Raw genomic sequence first — 18,488 nt, 5'->3', positions numbered from 1 at the left:
AGCACTGGAGGACAGACAACACCTGGCCAGCTGCCGTCAGCTGCCCGGGATAGAAGCCACATCCGGCCCCTCTCGAGGTCAGTCCACGCGGGAGCAAGGCACGGCTAGCCATAGCGGAGACTTTAAGCTGAATAAATTGTGATGCACTGTAGTGACAGTAAGCAGACACAAGATTCAACAACAGGCTGTGCCTTGCTCCCGAGTGACTGACCTCGAGAGGGGCCGGATGTGGCTTGTATCCCGGGCGGCTGATTGGCAGTCAACCGGGTGGAGTTTGGTCCATTTAGGTCGACTGATTGACAGCCGGCCAGGTGTGGTCTGTCCTCCATTGATCGTCCGGCAGGTACAGTGATCGCCCCCTGCAGACGGCTAGTGGTGTATCACTACAGAAGTATCTTGTCCGGCAGCTTGGGACAGACCTGCTCTGCCCAAAAACTGCAAGAAATTGCAGAGTTGTGAACTCAGCTCTCATTAGATCAACCCATCAGCTCCATCTACATTTCACATTGCCTCGGGAAAGCAGCCTACATGTTTAAAAGGCATGTCCCACCCCTCAGTCACACTCAAACTGAGATCAGTCCTGCACAAAGAAAGGGAAAGAGCTCTGAGCTAAATGGACCCTCATTTTCAAAAAGAGCATTAAAATATGCAGGGGATTTCTGATGGCCTGTGGGTGGGAGAAGGGTTGGTGACAGTATCACGGGCACGCTCAGATGAGGATCACCTCCAAGATAGGGGATATTGAGGCCAAGTGCAGTAGTACCTTTCCCGTACTAATGCAGAACTAACTAAATATTTACCAACATTGCCTGCCAGGTGGAGACAATGCTGGTAAATGTGAGGTTATTCACTTTGGAAGGAAAAGCAGATTATTAAATAGCAGCATGCAGCTGGCTATCAGGAAGGCAAATTGAATCTTGGCCCTCATTGCTAGAGGGATTGAATTTAGGAGCAGGGAGGTTATGCTGCAACTGTACAAGGTCCTGGTGAGGCCATATCTGGAGAACTGTGTGCAGTTCTGGTCTCCTTACCTAAGGAGGAGTGTACTGGCTTTGGAGGTGGTTCACCAGGTTGATTTCAGAGATGAGAGGGTTTGCCTAGGAGGAGAGATTGAGTCGTCTGGGACCGTACTCAATGGAATTCAGAAGAATGAGAGAGGATCTTTAAAGAAACGTATAAAATTATGAAACGCAAAGATAAGATAGAGACATGCATACTGTACATTCATTCATACATATATACAGAAATAGGACACACCACCGAGTCCATGCCACCCAATTAACCTACAACTCTCGGTACATTTTGAACGGTAGGAGGGAACTGGAGCACCCGGGGGAAACCACGCAGACACGGGGAGAACATACAAACTCCTTGCAGACAGCGTGGCATTTGAACCCCGGTCCCCCTTGCTGGTGTTGTAAAGGCGTTGTGCTAACTGTGCCACCCTAGGTCCATTGCATTGGCGGGGGGGGGGGTGGGGAGACTAGAACTAGGGGACATAGTCTCAGGATTCAGGGTGGTAGATTTAGCATGTAGTTGAGTAGGAACTGCTTTTCCCAGAGGGTGATGATTCAGTGGAATTCAATGGCCATTGAAGCAGTGGAGGTGCCTTCAGTAAATATATTGAAGATAGGGTTGATAGATTTTTACGTAGTAGGGGAATTAAGGGATATGGGGAAAAGGCAGGTTAGTGGAGATCAGCCATGGTCTCAGCGAATGTGATCTCAGGGTTGTATGTGATGTCATGTATGCACTCCGGCAATAATCTAAAACTGGAATGGTGGAAAAGGCTCAACTCCTGCTCTATGTTCTTATGAAAGGTTCTCTTTTCAAGTCCAGCTTTTGAACAGGTTATTGACTGTGAGAGTTTGTTAAGATTTCAGAATTATTGTCAGAACACAGACAAGACCATCACATACATGCCTGAGATTTTCTTTCTACAGGCGAGGCAGAATTACCATTTATTGGTAGTGCAAAAAAAAAACTGTACCCAACCTACACTTGTAAATAAATAAAGAAATGTAAACAAACTATGATACAGAGAGAAAAACACAATAAAGTGCAAAAGTGAGAGTCTCTGATTGAGTTCGTCGTTGAAGAGTCTGATGGTGGCGGGGTAGCAGTTGTTCCTGAACCTGGGGGTGTGAGTCTTGTGGCACTGGCACCTCTTTCCCGATGGCAGCAGCGAGACCAGAGCGTGTGCTGGGTGGTGTGGATCCTTGATGACCGCTGCTGCTCTCCGACGGCAGCGCCCCCTACAGATGACGGGGAGGGTTTTGCCTGGGATGTCCTGGGCTGTATCCACTACCTTTTGCAGGCCTTTACGCTCAGCGGTATTGGTATCTCCGTACCAGACTTGTGATGCAGCCGGTCCACCACACCTCTGTAGAGATTTGCCAGGTCATACCAATCCTCTGCAAACTCCTGAGGAAGTAAAGGCACTGACGTTAAGAGAATATCACCAGCAAAACCGGTAATGATGCCTTTTCCAAAACTTTCTCAGATTGAAACGGTGGATTATAAAAGCTGGTAATTTTGGAGGATAGAGTGCAGATTATTGCACATGTCAGGAAGTTCCAGTCTCTGTAAATTGAAACAGTTTACATTTCCAAGTTGGCGCCTTCAGTAGAAACAGAACAGGCTTGCCGACACATTGAAGGAAAAATAGGAAGCATTGCTGAAGACATTAAGGCCATCACATAAAAAGCACCATCACTGAATGTAAAAAGTAAATCACTGAATGGTTATTGTCAGTAGAAGGAGACCAAAGGGAAAGGGGAGGTGTTGGCAAAACAAAAGCAATGAGGTTAGCAAATGAAACAGACTGTATCTGAATCCCTGAATGATGCTCTGCAGAGAAAGGGAGCAGGTCAGTGCAATAACTCTGCTCTGGTTTGTGTTGTAGGATGACTCATCGATGTTCTTCCAATTTGGTCCGTCCATTGAGCAGCAAGCCTCAGTCATGCTGAACGTCATGGAGGAGTACGACTGGTATATTTTTTCCATTGTAACAAGTTACTTCCCCGGGTACCAGGAGTTCATCAATAAAATCCGAAGCACCATCGAGAACAGTTTTGTGGGCTGGGAGATGGAAGAGGTCATGTCCCTGGACATTTCCATGGACGACGGTGAGTCCAAGATCCAGAACCAATTGAAGAAACTTCAGAGCCCAGTCATCCTCTTGTTTTGCACAAAAGACGAGGCCACTTATATTTTTGAAGTGGCTGAGTCCGTTGGCCTGACGGGCTATGGCTACATCTGGATTGTGCCCAGTACAGTTACTGGGAATACAGACATCATCCTACCAGAGTTCCCAACGGGATTAATTTCTGTTTCCTACGACGAATGGGATTATGGACTCCCGGCCAGGGTCAGGGACGGAGTTGCCATCATTACCACAGCAGCCTCAACCATGCTGGCAGAGCGCAGGGAAATTATGGAACCCAAAACCAGCTGCTACAGCATGCAGGAACGAAGGGCTCATCAATCGAACACTTTGCACAGGTAAGGTGTAAGTCTGAACTTTTTTTTTCTGTTGAATTGCAGGTTGGTACAATATCTAAAGGAGTTTAGAAAAAACCCACTAGCCTACAGCATCTTAAAAATGTTTGTGTAAAAATGTATTTACCTTTCTCATTTTCTGTACTCGTCTTATTTTATAGGAATGCATTGGGATGTACTGCTTGTTATTCACTGATGTTATTACACAGACTTATTTGAAAAGTGTGTTGGTGTTGATGAATATAATTGGATGTCTGACACAATGCATGGCACTCTATTCTCCAGCTGTGGTTGAAATTCACCCTAAGGGTTTCTCTGGTAAAAAGAACTCAATATTACAACCAGGATCCTGTTATTGCCAATAATTCATTACCAAAGGAATTAAATAGCATTGGAGACCCACATTTCATGCCTCTACTCGAATCTGTTTCCTACCAGTAACAGCTCTGCAACCCCACAGAGCTTTCTCTCCACCAGAACTTGCTGGAATCTCTGTAAAGGATGCTGCATCAGAGGTGAAAAGTGAAGATTCGCAATGCACTTGTTATGGCAATTATTCCAACAAGTCTGTGTCAATACATGGGATCGACTAGCTCTAATCATGTTTAATAATTGTTCTTATATTCTTTCAGCTCCTTTCCTTCATCCACTTATCCAATCTAATCTTGCACGTTGACTTTGTTTCTGTCAGAAGTGAATTCGCATCTCTCTGAGTAAAGGCATTATCCTGTCTGCAGGTCGAACTTGCTTACATTTAATCTTGTACTGATGGACTGTAGATATTGACCCCCTCAATTAAGCCTTTTAAGCTAATATATCCTTTCACATGTTCAAACATTTTCAGCTCTATTCAACCAATGTTTTAATAGATCCTGGCTCTTCTTTCTGTTTGAAGAGTCAGGTTGCACAGCCAGTGAGACTGATACGTACTCTCTGTGAACTGTGTCTAATAGATCTCAAAGTGAAAAGATCTTGTTAAATGTACGTAGTTTCATTTCACACTCTCCAGGACAAAAATAGTGCGACTTAACCGAAACTGAAATACTTTTCTAAATAATTGGTTGCGTTAATAATTGGTTTGCAGATGATGTTGCCAAATGACCTTATCTGAGGGCACAGATGAGAAGCAAGGGTTATTAAATTATGTTTAAACTGCTTCTGTCAAGAGAATTATATTACTTCACTGCTAGCAGAACACATTATTTATAACTCTGCGTTCTCTCATTGATACTTGGTTTGTTTATTTCTTCTGAAAGTCTGGTGTAACTCGAAAACAATAATGCCTCTATTCTTAAGCAATGACTTTGCTTGAAACCTTTCGAATGCTTGCCCTCGTGTGATTTTGTTCATATTTAATTGCCTTTATCTTGAGCTTCTGGGGATTACAAACACTTCAGATTGAGTGGCCAGAATTCTTTCAGCTACTGCATCCACTAAAAGAATCCTGGACATAGGATTTGTTCCAGATAGTGTCAGTAATTCCTATCTCCCTCTGAACTTGCTGCCATATAGTCACGGTAAGGCCAATGTCAAGGTCAGAGCAGGTTGCTGGAAAGAGTTACTGCAAATGTCTAAATCCTGATTTTAAATAAAAACAAAACCGCAGAGTTGGGCAGGATGGATAACGGCAAAATGTTTCGGGTCACGGTATTCCATCAGAACCTGGTACCTAAATCAAAAACGGCATTGGTAATCAATGCGTGAGAATAGTGAGAGTCCACGGCGTTTCGAACGGGTGGAATAAGCGCTACTGGTAACTTGTGTGGTCTGCAAGAGAGCATTGCAAGGTTTTACTCTGGCAAGAAGAAAATGTTAGCTTGTCATTTCAAACTCTGGGCATGGTTGAGCTTTGCAAATACTTGCGAATGAGATCATTGCAAATCCACATCAGCCCAAAGATCTGGGGGCGGGGGCAGGGGCAGGGTCACCCCCCCCCCACCCCCGGGTTGCAAACATTTCAAATAAATAAAATCGGTGCGGTTATTTCTCTTCCCTTGGTGCCGCAAATGGCTTTCAGGCGGGAAAATCACTTCGAAGACCACTCCAGACCCAAGGTTGACCCGGGGAGAGAACAAACCCAACCCCCCAAACATGTTGGCAGTTTCCACGGTGTCGCACTGTCGTGAGCCCGAGTTGGGTCCACCAGCAAGAAGCATCATTCAATTGATCGAGTCTCTGCTTCCAATCTCATCGGAGTCAGGGTCTATTCCGAAGGGTCATGGCGGAGGGTCCTCCCCAGGATGCATTGCGCACGAGAATGCGCCCAATGCACTTGGCCCCTCCAGTTCAGAGGCTGCGTTCCTCACTGCGGCGTGGGGCCACTGGGGTTGTTGCGTTCTTAGGGTATTAACGTGCACCGATTATCACTGCAGAGTGACCGACCAACAATGGGTTGATTTTTATTTTCTTGTAATTAAGTAGGTATTTACCATTGAAAATTGCTGGGGGTGGGGGGAGGGGGGTGTAAATAATTCAAGGATTAAAGGCGAACACGTGGGGGAAGATTGGCTTCGCTGGTTTGGATACACAGTGGTTGGTGACCCAGTGCCGTCCTGGCCAACTGAAGGTCCCTGGTCGTCTGCAGACGTGGTGGTCGGTGTTAAACACGCACACACAGAAAGACACACACACACACACACACACACACACACACACACACACACACACACACACACAGAAACAGACAGACACACACAGAAAGACACACACACAGAAACACAGACAGACAAACACAGAAAGACACACACACAGAAAGACAGACAGACACGCACAGAAAGACAGACAAACAGACACACACAGAAAGTCACACACAAAGAAACAGACAGATACACACAGAAACACAGACAAACAGACACACACACAAAAAGAAACAGACACACACACAGAAAGTAACACACAAAGAAACAGACAGACACACACACACAGAAAGACAGACACACACACAGAAACACAGACAGACACACAGAGAAAGAAACACGCACACACACACACACACACACACACACACACACACACACACACACACACACACACACACACACACAGAAAGACAGAGACACACACACACTACTCTGGAGAAACTCAGCAGCATCCTTTATGTAGCAAAGATACATTTTTTTGATGTACCGAGATTTTACCGGAACTGTTCACCTTGCCACCTTCTGTCTAGTGGCCTCGAATCTAAGTCGATGCGATTTTCCAGCCTTCTCCGAAAAATCACATGGTTTGATGGTTTGTTACCTTTTACAGGAATCGATAAGAACGTTTATCCTGCAGACGGTACCTATTGGGGAAATGAGCGCAGCTTTGCAATAACACACTGTATGATTAAATGAAAGATCATCTCGTTATTTTTAAATATTCGATCCAAACAACTTGCGGTACTTTCAAATGTTGAGTTTAATGGCAGAAACACTTCGGACATAAGTTTGGTTATTTTAAATTCTGCTGCAAGAAAATTGGAGAAAATACTTTTTTTTACAATATGCATGTGTGCTTTTTTTCCGATTCTATGATCTAGACCGCAGCGATGAAATTTGGAGTGACGCTTCAATTGAGCTTTTGAGCAGTTGGGTTGGAACCTTTCTAGCACACAATGGCAGATGTTCTTACCCAGAATGCATTATGGGGCAGAAAATGCTCTGCCTATTTCAGTGGTAACCTGCAGATAATCGCAGTTGACCTTTTTGTGTTGGAAACATGTTTACAATTATTAAATAACCATTTCAGGAAACAGGGCGAAAGAATATTGACCGATTGCAACATTATGCTGGAAATAATTTGTAAAGTGCGGAGAAAGTATATGGTCTTTTTTAATAATTTTAAAAAATTGAATTAAATTCAAGTCAAGTTCAAGTTTATTATCATCTGATGCAACCTGACGAAACAGTCTCTCCAGACTTTGGTGCATGCACAAAAACACACCATACATGGTACATAAAGATCACATAAATAACCAAAATAATGTATGTAACTATTTGGGATGCTTTACAGGATACTGTTCGTCAGTTTCACAGCTTGTGGGACTCCAGCCTGGCAGTCCTGACTTTGTTGTTTCTGTGGCTTCTTCTTGAAGGCAGTGGGTTAAAGATTCAAGGGGCTGGATGGATTCCTTGAGGTCTATTTAGATTGTACTCCCAATGAATGCAGAGGAAATAATGATTTAATGATTGAAGTTGAATGAGTAGGCTTTTGATATTCTTTATTGGGAGAAATCTTGCTTGTCAAAAAATCTAAAAACCAATGTACTGAACGAAATTATAACTTAGTTAAAATACAAAGCTGGAGACACTCAGCAGGTCAAGCAGTGTCCTTTATCTGGCAAGGGTAAAAATACCAAACTGACGATTTGGGCTTGAGCCCGTCATCAAGATCTGGTTTTATATTAAAATTATAATGGAGTATCATTTGAAAATATTGCATTTCCAAGTGTTTGAAGTGATAGAATTTACTCTTTACTGATCGTGTGTGTGTGTGTGTGTGTGTGTGTGTGTGTGTATGAGGTGGGTGGGTGGAGGGAGGCAAAGATGGGATGGCGAGGGTGCATTATTCATGGCACTGACTGCTGCTTAGATCGTACTATATTGGAAAGACTGCACCAAAATCCAATAGACAATGACCTGAAGCCTCTGACTGCAACTAGATTCATGAAAGCACAGAAAAGAAATCTGCAAAATCTTGCAGTGCTGGTCTGTTGAAACTCGGTTGGCAGTTTAACAAGATGTTAACGTTGATACTTGCATTTTTATAAGAAGTGTAGACACCAGTTTCTAAAGCAGCCATTCTCAACCTCTTTTTTTGTGGGGGAGGCATGGCCACTTTAGGACTCTGCTCAAAGTTTATGGGCCCCCTTCCCCGTAAAGCAGTCAGGTTTTGGTTTCTTCCGAACTTCTCTCCTAACTGACTATGTTAAAAAAAAATTTAAGTGTAGGCCCCCATTGAGAATGGTTGCACTCAAGAGTGAGTTTGCTGTAAACTGCAGCTGAATTAGATAATGTTATATATGAATTAGATTCAGGCATCTTCATGCAGCCAACAGAATTGAATTAGAGTTTTTTTGATGCAATTAAGGTATTGATGCTGGCAATGTTATAGAGAAAAAATGAATAATTACAGATCCAACTTGAGAAGTGAATAGGCAGATTCATGAATGGCTTTGCAATATCAAAGGATAGAATTGAATGAGATCTCAACATATAGCCAACAAAGACGGAGGGATATTGAACTAAAAGTCTAAATAGGAGAGGTGACTTCTTTTGAAAGGGTAATGATTATGCAGAATAATAAACAATGAGGCACTGGATCCATCTGCTGTGAAACCATCTCACGTGAAGTCTGTTGTAACCTCTCCCCACGTCTGATTCTTCAACCTCCCTGAGCACGGGTAAAGCAGGGACTCCTACATCGTACGCTCTTGAGGCAGGTAGTGGAGTCAGCTGACTGCACGAGTAACCCAGACTGAATCTGGAGTTCGAGTCCCACTATGGCGGCTGGGGTGGGTTCAAATTCAGATTTTAAAATGGAATTTTTAACAGTTATTGGCCAAACTATAGTCAAACAAAATGAGTTTGCTTCACTTCGTCAGTGAAGAGATCAGCCACCCCCCCCCCCCCCCTTCCCCAGTCTGGTAGATATATTTCCAATTTATTGTCAGAGTACGTGCGTGACGTCGCGTACAACCCTGAGATTTTTTTTCCCCCTGCAGGCGCGGCAGAATCACGACTTGCTGGCGCTGTTCCTGTGAAGCAGTGTTCTGCATCCAGTGCACAAAGGAAATGAATGCGCGCACAAAAGGTCAGTGACCTTAAATAGTGTAGGGAATGCAGATCCAATCTTGAGTCTTAAAAGTAAATTGGATAAATACATGGATAGAAGTGGTCTGGAGGGTGATGGAATGAGAGTCGGTCAGTGGTCGGCACAGACCGCAAGGGCCGAATGGCCTGTATGTTTGTGCTGTAACATTCCAAGATTCTAATAATTCGACTTGAATAATTAAATAGTAGGAAAGCAATGACTTTAAAGCATGCCGATACAGTTTTATCAGCCATGAGTCCGATTTGTGCCAAAATGATCTTGAAACCACTTCAAGTTTACATTTGCCCCAGCATTCAGGGTGCACGGACTTTTGTCACAGGGAAAAATATGCATACTGATGACTAAAAATTAGAGGGAACATTGCTTTCTGGTAGTGCACAAGGTATGCACGTAAACAAACAAAGAACTGTAAACAGAGAACAAATGTAAACAAACTGTGCAAAACAGAGAGAATTTAAAAAATCAATAAAGTGCACAAGTAAGAGTCCTTAAGTGAGTCCCTGACTGAGTTTGTTGTTGAGGAGACTGAGGGTGGAGGGGGTTCCTGAACCTGCTGTGGTGTGAACCCTTGATGATTGCTGCTGTTCTCTGACGGCAACGTTACCTGTAAATGCTTTTGCTGGTGGGGGAGGGTTTTACCTGCGACGTTCTGGGCTGTGTCCACTACCTTTTGCAGCGCTTTATGCTCAGGGGTATTGGTGCCCCCGTACCAGACCATGACACAGCCGGTCAGCACACTTTCCGCCACGCGTCTGTAGAAATTTGCCAGGGTTTCCGATGCCTTACCAAATCTTCTGAGGAAGGAGAGGCGCTGACGTGCTTTCACCGTGATGCCATTAGTGTGTTGGGTCCAGATCAACCAAAGTGCACGGCCTAAAATGTCCCAGCAAAGCACAACTCGACAACAGTTACTGAATTTGGTTATTTTTCAGAATTTTCTGGATTCTGAAAAATAAACAAATCACATCCACTTTCAGAAATTTATTGTACGCCCGAGTCTTCCCCACTTGTACCGACAAACCAACAAACAAAAGGTGTTAATTGGATATGATAAGGGGAGAGGTGAAAATTGACTTTGGCTCTGTGAAAGGAGACAGAGGGAAAAGGGAAGAGAGAGAGCTGGGGAGGTGGGTAACAGAAACCAGAGAAGTCAATATTAATGCCTTCCGGTTGGAGGGTGTCCAGACAAAAGATGAGGTATTGTTCTTCCAATTTGAGAGTGGTCTCTGTCGTACCAGTTGATGAAGTAGACAAAGACAATGCGGTCAAACAATATTCATGGCTTTTATTAGCAGAAACTTATGGTACAATAATGAAAGACAGTGGGTACACACTTATACCCAAGGGGAGTGTCCTTAACAGTAGAGATAATGCACAGCCAATGTTAGTACAGCAAGGCTCGCTAGAGGGGAGACTGGCAGCTAAGCAGAGATTCACCAGAGTCTCAGAGTCCACATCATCCCCCTAAGCACCCTCTTGGCCTCCGTTGAGTTTCAGGTTCCCCAGACGGGAATGCCAGAGGAAGAATCCTCATTGAGCCAGAGTTAAATTGCAGTCTGTATCCAGTGATGCCACTGTGACCCGATGCAAATATGCAAAGCAGGGCTCTGGTCTATGTGGGGTGTAAAGGCAGCTGGCAGGATCCCAATGCTCCAAGCCAACTATTTCCATGGAGCCCATTTTAAAGTGGCCACTAGCCAATTTCTGTTAGGGGTGCAGGGCAGTTCTTGGTCCTCAAGAGTGAAACGGCTGCTGGACCTCGTAAGTCTGGGCCAGAGGGAGCTTCTGAGAAGTTAAATAATGGGCAGAATTGAGAACAAATGGCAGCTTCTCTGTTTAGCATAAGGGCCACAGTGATTCCAGAACTCTTCAAACCGCTCTGATATCCAAAGAAGGCAAAAGGAGTCCAAACACATTCTTCTGTCTTTTTCTGAGTGAAACACGAAAGTCTGCAGACGCTGTGATTGTGGTTACAAACACAAAGTAAATGCTGGAGGACCTCAGCCGGTCTCGCAGCGTGCATGGGAGGTAAAGATATATGACCGACGTTTCAGGCCTGAGCCTTTCTTCAAGGAATAAGCAAAGAACAGGAAGGCGTCAGAATAAAGTCAAAGCTGGCTTGTAGGGGAGTCCAGACAAACAAAAGGTGCTAATAGGATACGATAAAAGAAGAGGTGAGAATTGAGAAAGGAGGGAGAAAGGAAGGAAGAGAGAGGCAGAGCTGGGGGAAAGGTGGAAGAAAAAGGGAAGGGGGGTGTCTAATGGAAGCCAGAGAAGTCGATGTTCAATGACTTCCCGCTGGAGGGTGCCAGATGGAAGATGAGGTGGTTGTTCCTCCAATTTGCAGTTGGCCTCAGTTTGGCAGTGCATGGGACCAAGGGAATGGGGCAGGGGATTGGAATGGGTGGCAACAGGGAGACCCATGCTATTGCAGCGGACAGAGCCGAGGTGCTCAACAAAGCGACCCTCCCCCCAGTCTGTGCCCAGTTTCTCCGATGTATCTTTTTCTGTTTGTTTTACTCATAAGCCTAAATTCGACTCCAGATCTAAGCCACTCGACCCCTCACCGCTGAGTCAAATTGTGCAAATTCAAATTCTTTCCAGAGGTTTGAGCGCCAAATATTCCCTGAGATTTAACACAGTGCTGAGGGAGTGCCAGATCAATGAAGATGCAAGCTTTATCCAAGGGGATTGTGACATTAGCCTCTTTGTGACATTAGGCTGATGAAGGCCGTGCAATCCCTTTCATCTCGATCTCTAACACTTGTGACCTCACTCTCTGTGGCACCTTGTGCAAAATGGTCAATAAAGCAGGATCACGTTTATTGTCACGAACGTATGTCATGAAATTTGTTATAGGTCCAAAATTACAATACTGTAAATGCAAAATTTTAAAAAAGTAAACAGTGAAAAAAAGAGCAAAAGTGAGGCAGTGCCCAGAAGTTCAATGTCTGTTCAGAAATCTGATGGCAGAGGGGAAGAAGCTGTTGCATGTGTGTGATAGTACAGATCTATCACCAATGTACATAGTGTATATAGTTACTGTATCTAGACTGTGCTTACAGCGATTGGCTGAGAGCTAAGCCACACCTATTGTCTGGGCCTTAAAGGGTTGTGTCCCTAGCCAGGTCGGATCATTCCGGACTGATCGGCCACCTGTGAAGAGCTCCTGTCTTTTGCTAATAAAAGCCTTGGTTTGGATCAACAAGTCTTTGATTCTTTCAACGAGCTCTACAGTGTGTATGTGTGCCTTCAAGCTCCTGTACCTCCTCCCTGATGGTAACAATGAGAAAAGGGGCCTGGCCTGGACAATGCAGGCCCTGTTGATAGAGGCTGTGTTCTTGAGGTGCCATTCCTTATGATTGTCCTTAATGGAGGGAAGACTAATGTCTGTGATAGGGCTGTACCTGTCTTGTGTATATGGGCATCTCCTTACCAACCAGTCACCCTTTACCTTCCAGCAGTGAGGTGCACATCCTTGGTCGTAGAGCGCTTTGGGGCAGGCTGGTTTTAATCATTGCAAATCGTTCTTCCCATGTCTCCCCAGCATGGCTCATCCTCATTGGTTAACGATGGGTTCTGACTCGAAATGTAGTCAATGTTTTCTTCTCCGGAGATGCTGCTTGAACTGCTGGACCCCTACAGCAGACTGTTTTCCCCGCTCAACCTCATTGCTGTTCATTCCCTTCATTTGACCTTCTCCATTCCTCCATTGGGAATGGAAGGCTTTAACCAGGAATTAAAATGAAATCATCTTGTGGTTCCTGCTGACAATGCCCAGGGAACAAAAGAGAAACCAGCCGCACCTTGTCAATGAAATTAACCGATCGGAGACCTTGAATCTCGTTTCACCGACTTTATTTCACATGGAGATTGCACTGACTCTAAAAATCTACTTCCACGAGCACGAAACAGGGAGACAAACAAAAACTGATAAGGACAATAGGATTAAATCATGGATTAAACCTGTTGAAAACTACATCAAGAACTTTGTTATTTTTGTATGTTATAATGTTAATTTTGTCTTATTTGAAAATGAATGTGTCAATAATTATTGACTGTAGTTAAGGCTACAACTTAGTTTCCAAATAATGTGTCTTCGACATACACCTTGAATTCCTGACCCATGTAATAATACCTCTCTATAGTTCCATGCTGGTAACTTTCCGCAGGAAAATGGAATCTCAGGGTTGTATGAGATGTCATGTACGTACTCCGACAATAAATTCTAATTTTTTAAAAAAGAATTTAGACATAGGCCAATTCAGCTCTACGAGTCTGTGTCGCCCAATTTATACCCCATTAACCTACACCCCGGTAGGTTTTTGAATGGTGGAAGCCCCGGAGAAAACCCACGGAGACACAGGGAGAACATACAAACTCCTTACAGACAGCACGGCTTTGAACTCTGGTTCAGTCCCGATCGCTGGCGCTGTAAAGGCGTTGTGCTAACCGCTACGCCAACTGTGCCGCCATTCTGAAATCTGAATTTGAACTGAAGCTATATAAATTAACTCTGGGGCGACTGTCTTTTGCTTCTCTCTCTCCGACTGTAAAGGGCATCTGTCAATGCTGTTACCGGTTGAGTACCCCCTTGTCCGAATACCCGAAATGCTCCAAAATCTGAAACGTTTTTCGTCCGTGGTCCCATAAGGTAATCTGTAATAGAGTTCAGAAATCCTGATCGGAGAACTGAACATAGCAGACATAAGTAGTGAATTGTAGATTTTTCAATATATGTTTACTTCAGTTAATTTGTGCAGATGTATTGTAATGTGTATGTATTGTAATTTGTATTGTAATGTGAATGCTTGTATGTTTAAGTCTGACTAAATGAGTGCATTTTTGAAATCGTGTTCCAAAATCAAAAAAAATTTGAGACCCTTCTGGTCCCATGCATTTTGGATAAGGGGTACTCGACCTGTACTAATTGCTTCTGGTCCCATGCATTTTGGATAAGGGGTACTCGACCTGTACTAATTGCTTCTGGTCCCATGCATTTTGGATAAGGGGTACTCGACCTGTACTAATTGCTTCTGGTCCCATGCATTTTGGATAAGGGGTACTCGACCTGTACTAATTGCTTCTGGTCCCATGCATTTTGGATAAGGGGTACTCGACCTGTACTAATTGCTTATGGCCCCATGCAGTTTGGATAAGGGGTACTCGACCTGTACTAATTGCTTCTGGTCCCATGCATTTTGGATAAGGGGTACTCGACCTGTACTAATTGCTTCTGGTCCCATGCATTTTGGATAAGGGGTACTCGACCTGTACTAATTGCTTCTGGTCCCATACATTTTGGATAAGGGGTACTCGATCTATACTAATTGCTTCTGGTCCCATACATTTTGGATAAGGGGTACTCGATCTATACTAATTGCTTCTGGTCCCATGCAGTTTGGATAAGGGGTACTCGACCTGTACTAATTGCTTCTGGTCCCATGCATTTTGGATAAGGGGTACTCGATCTGTACTAATTGCTTATGACCAGACTAAAAGGCAATTTTGTGTAATATTACATTTCTGCTTTATTACATGACAATAAATAGTATCTGATCTGATTTTATACAACGGAAGATTTTCCACAAGAACAATGACTGCGTTTCAAGTGCACCTTTAATATTGACAACAGTTGCAAATTGACAGGGACATTGCTTGGATAAAACCAGATCACAGGTTGAAGTATTTTTAAAGGTGATCAAAATGTAAGGGCGTGAGTCGGTTTAGATGGGGAGTAATTGAGGTTGACAGATCTGGTCAGTTGATGGTATGACTAACCGTGATGTTGTGGGGCCAGTGGAGCGAGGGTATGGAGCTGCACAAGATGTAAGAATTTGATGAAGGCAGAACTTTCCAGATGATTGTCGGTCTGGAGGGGGAGGAGGAGGCAATCAAAGAGAATGGAGGTGGGATGGCTCCCAAAGGCAATCTTCCCACACAATGCGCAACTGCACTGGAGAAACTCAGTAGGTCTACAGGAAGTAACGGTAACCAATAGAACCATGGAGCAGTACAGCACAGAAGCAGGCACTTTGGCCTTTCTAGTCTGTGCTGAACTATTATCCTGCCCACTCCCACTAACCTGCACCCTGCAGGGCTTGATCCGTGTACATTTGTGTATTGTCCCTGACCCCAGCGTCTGCAGAATTTCTTGTTTAAAACCTGAATTTAACCTTCCCAATAACCTTGAAATAATAGGCCTTAAAGGCTAGGAAAAGAATAGAATATTAATTAAAATATTGGTCGATTATAAGCTGGTCAAGATGAGATGATGGGCAAAAGGATGAATTTGTCCAAAATAAAACCTGAGCTTGGAGTTGGAAGAAAATAACAGAAAAATCCAAAGACTGATATTTGTGCCGTCACACACAATGAGACAGGAATGAACCGGAACATTCTGAGTGGTCACTTATTAGGAGCCAGCAAAGCTTTAAGGTGATCCCCGGTATGGACCCGGAGCCTGGCAGGCGCTGGAACTGCAGAAGGAACAGCAGAGGGGCAGCACTCAGTCCGTTCACTGGCGATCTGACAGATCCCAACCTCTGGGTGGCAGACAACCCGCGCCGGAGCATTGGCAACTCCTACCCCACCAGCTAAATTATGTCATAGCCAAGAGCAAACGTTGCAGAGTCAAAGAAGACTACAGAGACAGATCCAGTAATGGAGCCGCAGAGAGAGAGAGTGAGGCAGCCCGAACAGCGAAAAAAATAAAATAAAATGTCAGTGCCAGGTGACCAACTCCCCCATCCATCATGGCTGGAGGTGATGGTAATAGAATCTCACTATTTTTTTTTGTGTTATATAACTATTTCTCACTCAATGGATTTTCCAGGTGATCTAATCTCACAGCCCTCAGAACAGTTAAGATATTAAAATGCAGGTGCAACCCATCTTGTCTGACTGATAGCTCAAAGAGCCTCGTCCATATTGCTTCTGACCATTTCCCCCCCCCCCCCCCCCCCCAGAGTCTAGCAAGTGTTTGGAACCAATTTCCTGGAATTTCAGGCAAAGACTGAGGAAGAGGAGCTGGATCAGACACCTTGGGGAGAACCTTCCGTTGAAAAATCCTGCTCTGAGGAGGAAGAGGGCAAGAGCAATGATGAGATGTTGATAATGGCTGGACCGTGCCCTCTTTATGTCCCTGTCCCTTTTGCTTTTGATAGGAGTTTTGCAAAATGGATGATTTTTTTTCTCTTCTTGCAAATGGCCCACTGTCAAGTGCTTCCAAGGAACCCCACCCCCACACGATTCACCAATGGCAGCTGAGAGCTACGCACGGCAAGGTGTATTCACGATGGTGCCTGAGAACTTGGAGATAGGAAACTGGAGAGTTCCAGCAGTTGGGGGGGGGGGTGGTGTGTGCTGGGGTTTGGTTGCTGAGGTGTGTTGAGAGAAGGAGGACTGAGAAAGAGTGAGAGAGCGATGCTGAAGACCTGGGAAGATGTGCAGAAATGGGGGCTAGAGGGAAAGAAGATGCAAGAGCAAAAAGATGATGAAGGAGTGTGGTGAGTGAGGGTTGATTGGAATTGATGAGAGAGGGGATGTGGGATTGGCCTTGGTGACCAGCGAATTGGATCAATGAGGTCAACATTGGAGTAGCTTTGGGAATGAGGAGAATAATTTAGGAATGACATTTTTTTCAAGTTCATTTTTATCATACAATTGTGTAAGTACAACTGGACATTCTTTGGTTCATGAATTCGTAAATGATAATTGATGAAGTTAGGTGACTGGAGACTGAAGTTGACGTGATTTGGGGATTGGGGTCAATAATAGCAGAGGACAAATTCCAATTGGGAAAGGGAGTGTTGAGAGATTGGTGGGGTGGGGGGGGCTTTGTGAAGAATTGAGCTCAGGAGAAAGATTGGAGTATGTGGTCAGGAGAGGAGTTGACTGAGTAGTGGGTGTTGGGAAAGGATGAGCAGACAACGGGGTTGGGAAAGGAGTTGAGTAGAGATAGGAGGCAGACTGGGCAATAGAGTTGGGATTCCATTTCAGTGGCATGAGGGCAACTGGGGCTGATCGACTGTGGGTAAATGGAGAATTTGGATCAAGGGTGTCCAGGAAATGGAGGTTGCAGGGTATGGGTCATGAGATAGGAACAACACTGGGAATCCATTCCTTGGGCAGAGCAAGGGTCTGAACTGGGGCGGGCAATAGGAAAACTGAGAATGTGGTAAATAGGGTCTTGGCATCAACTTGATATTGGAAATTGGGTGAGTAAAGGTGATTGGGAGTGGGGTATTGGATTGAATGGGAATTAGTGCATTTGGAGAATTGGACAGGAGTGGGTGTAGGGATCGATAATTCCTGTAAAGCTCAGAAGAAGTGTGGTCGGCGGAAGTGGAGCTGAGAGCAGACACCCTTTCAAGGGGTAAGTGAAATCTCTATCTCTTTTAAAAATATTGTTAGTGGTGTTTACATTATGTCATTAAACAGTATGGTGATATGTTGTGCTATAAGATTCAAGAGAGAAAAAAAGAATTATTACAAAAAAAAACATTTTTATGATTAAAAATAATCCAGAGAGTGCTTAGTTTATTTTGTTTTTGTTTTTATATATTATTTTTATGTAATTTGAAAATTCTAAAGTTTAAAAAAATACAGAGCACCATCATAATAAATAAATAGAATTTAACCACACCAAAAATAACCCATAAAAAACAATCAAAAAAATTAATCAACCCCGCACACCCCCCCTCAACAAAGCAAGGTTAAAAGATAACATGTAGGAACAAAGTGACAAGACAACAACACCAAAGTTTTAGAACAACCCTAATTCTTAAGATAATAGTCTATAAATAGGCCCCACATCTTTTAGAAGTTGACTCTTTAATGGCATATCTAATGTTTTTCTAAACTTAAACAAGACATAATATCGCTTAACCATTGTGTATGCGTGGGTGGAGTATTTGTCTTTCCAGTTAATCAAAATTGCTCATCTGGCCATCAATGGCATAAAAGATAAAATTTGGTTTTGAGTTGAAGTCAGTAAAACATCATCATCCTGAAATCTCATTCTCCTGATTGTGGATAGAAAGTGGTTTGCAGAGGGAGTAGGCATTAGCAACATGGGTTCTCATCGCAAGCACTGAGGTCAAAGGTTTTTCTCAAAGTAGAGAGTAAACCAATATTTCAAATGTAAGCAGTTAAACATTTGAAATGGAGGA

The 18,488-nt window shown here is 43.9% G+C and overlaps 1 protein-coding gene across 4 annotated transcripts in view; it reads left to right on the top strand.

Moving 5' to 3' along the window:
• Positions 1-9,682, top strand: part of LOC138748645 (glutamate receptor ionotropic, NMDA 2B-like) — a 177,336-nt gene extending 167,654 nt beyond the window's left edge. For 3 of the 4 annotated variants that reach the window (XM_069909184.1, XM_069909183.1, XM_069909182.1), the window contains 2 exons: positions 2,906-3,504; positions 9,206-9,682. In XM_069909184.1, the coding sequence (XP_069765285.1) occupies positions 2,906-3,504; positions 9,206-9,302 (696 nt within the window). In that variant the 3' untranslated portion in view covers positions 9,303-9,682. Of the gene's footprint in view, positions 1-2,905; positions 3,692-9,205 lie in introns of those variants that run through there. The other variant, XM_069909185.1, reaches the window with a different exon arrangement.
• Positions 9,683-18,488: the final 8,806 nt, after the last annotated feature.

Source organism: Narcine bancroftii, chromosome 13, assembly GCF_036971445.1.
Source record: "Narcine bancroftii isolate sNarBan1 chromosome 13, sNarBan1.hap1, whole genome shotgun sequence".
NCBI classification, from domain to species: Eukaryota; Metazoa; Chordata; class Chondrichthyes; order Torpediniformes; family Narcinidae; genus Narcine; species Narcine bancroftii.
Note: the sequence above shows the minus strand (reverse complement) of the source record. Positions and strands in the feature narration are given on the sequence as shown.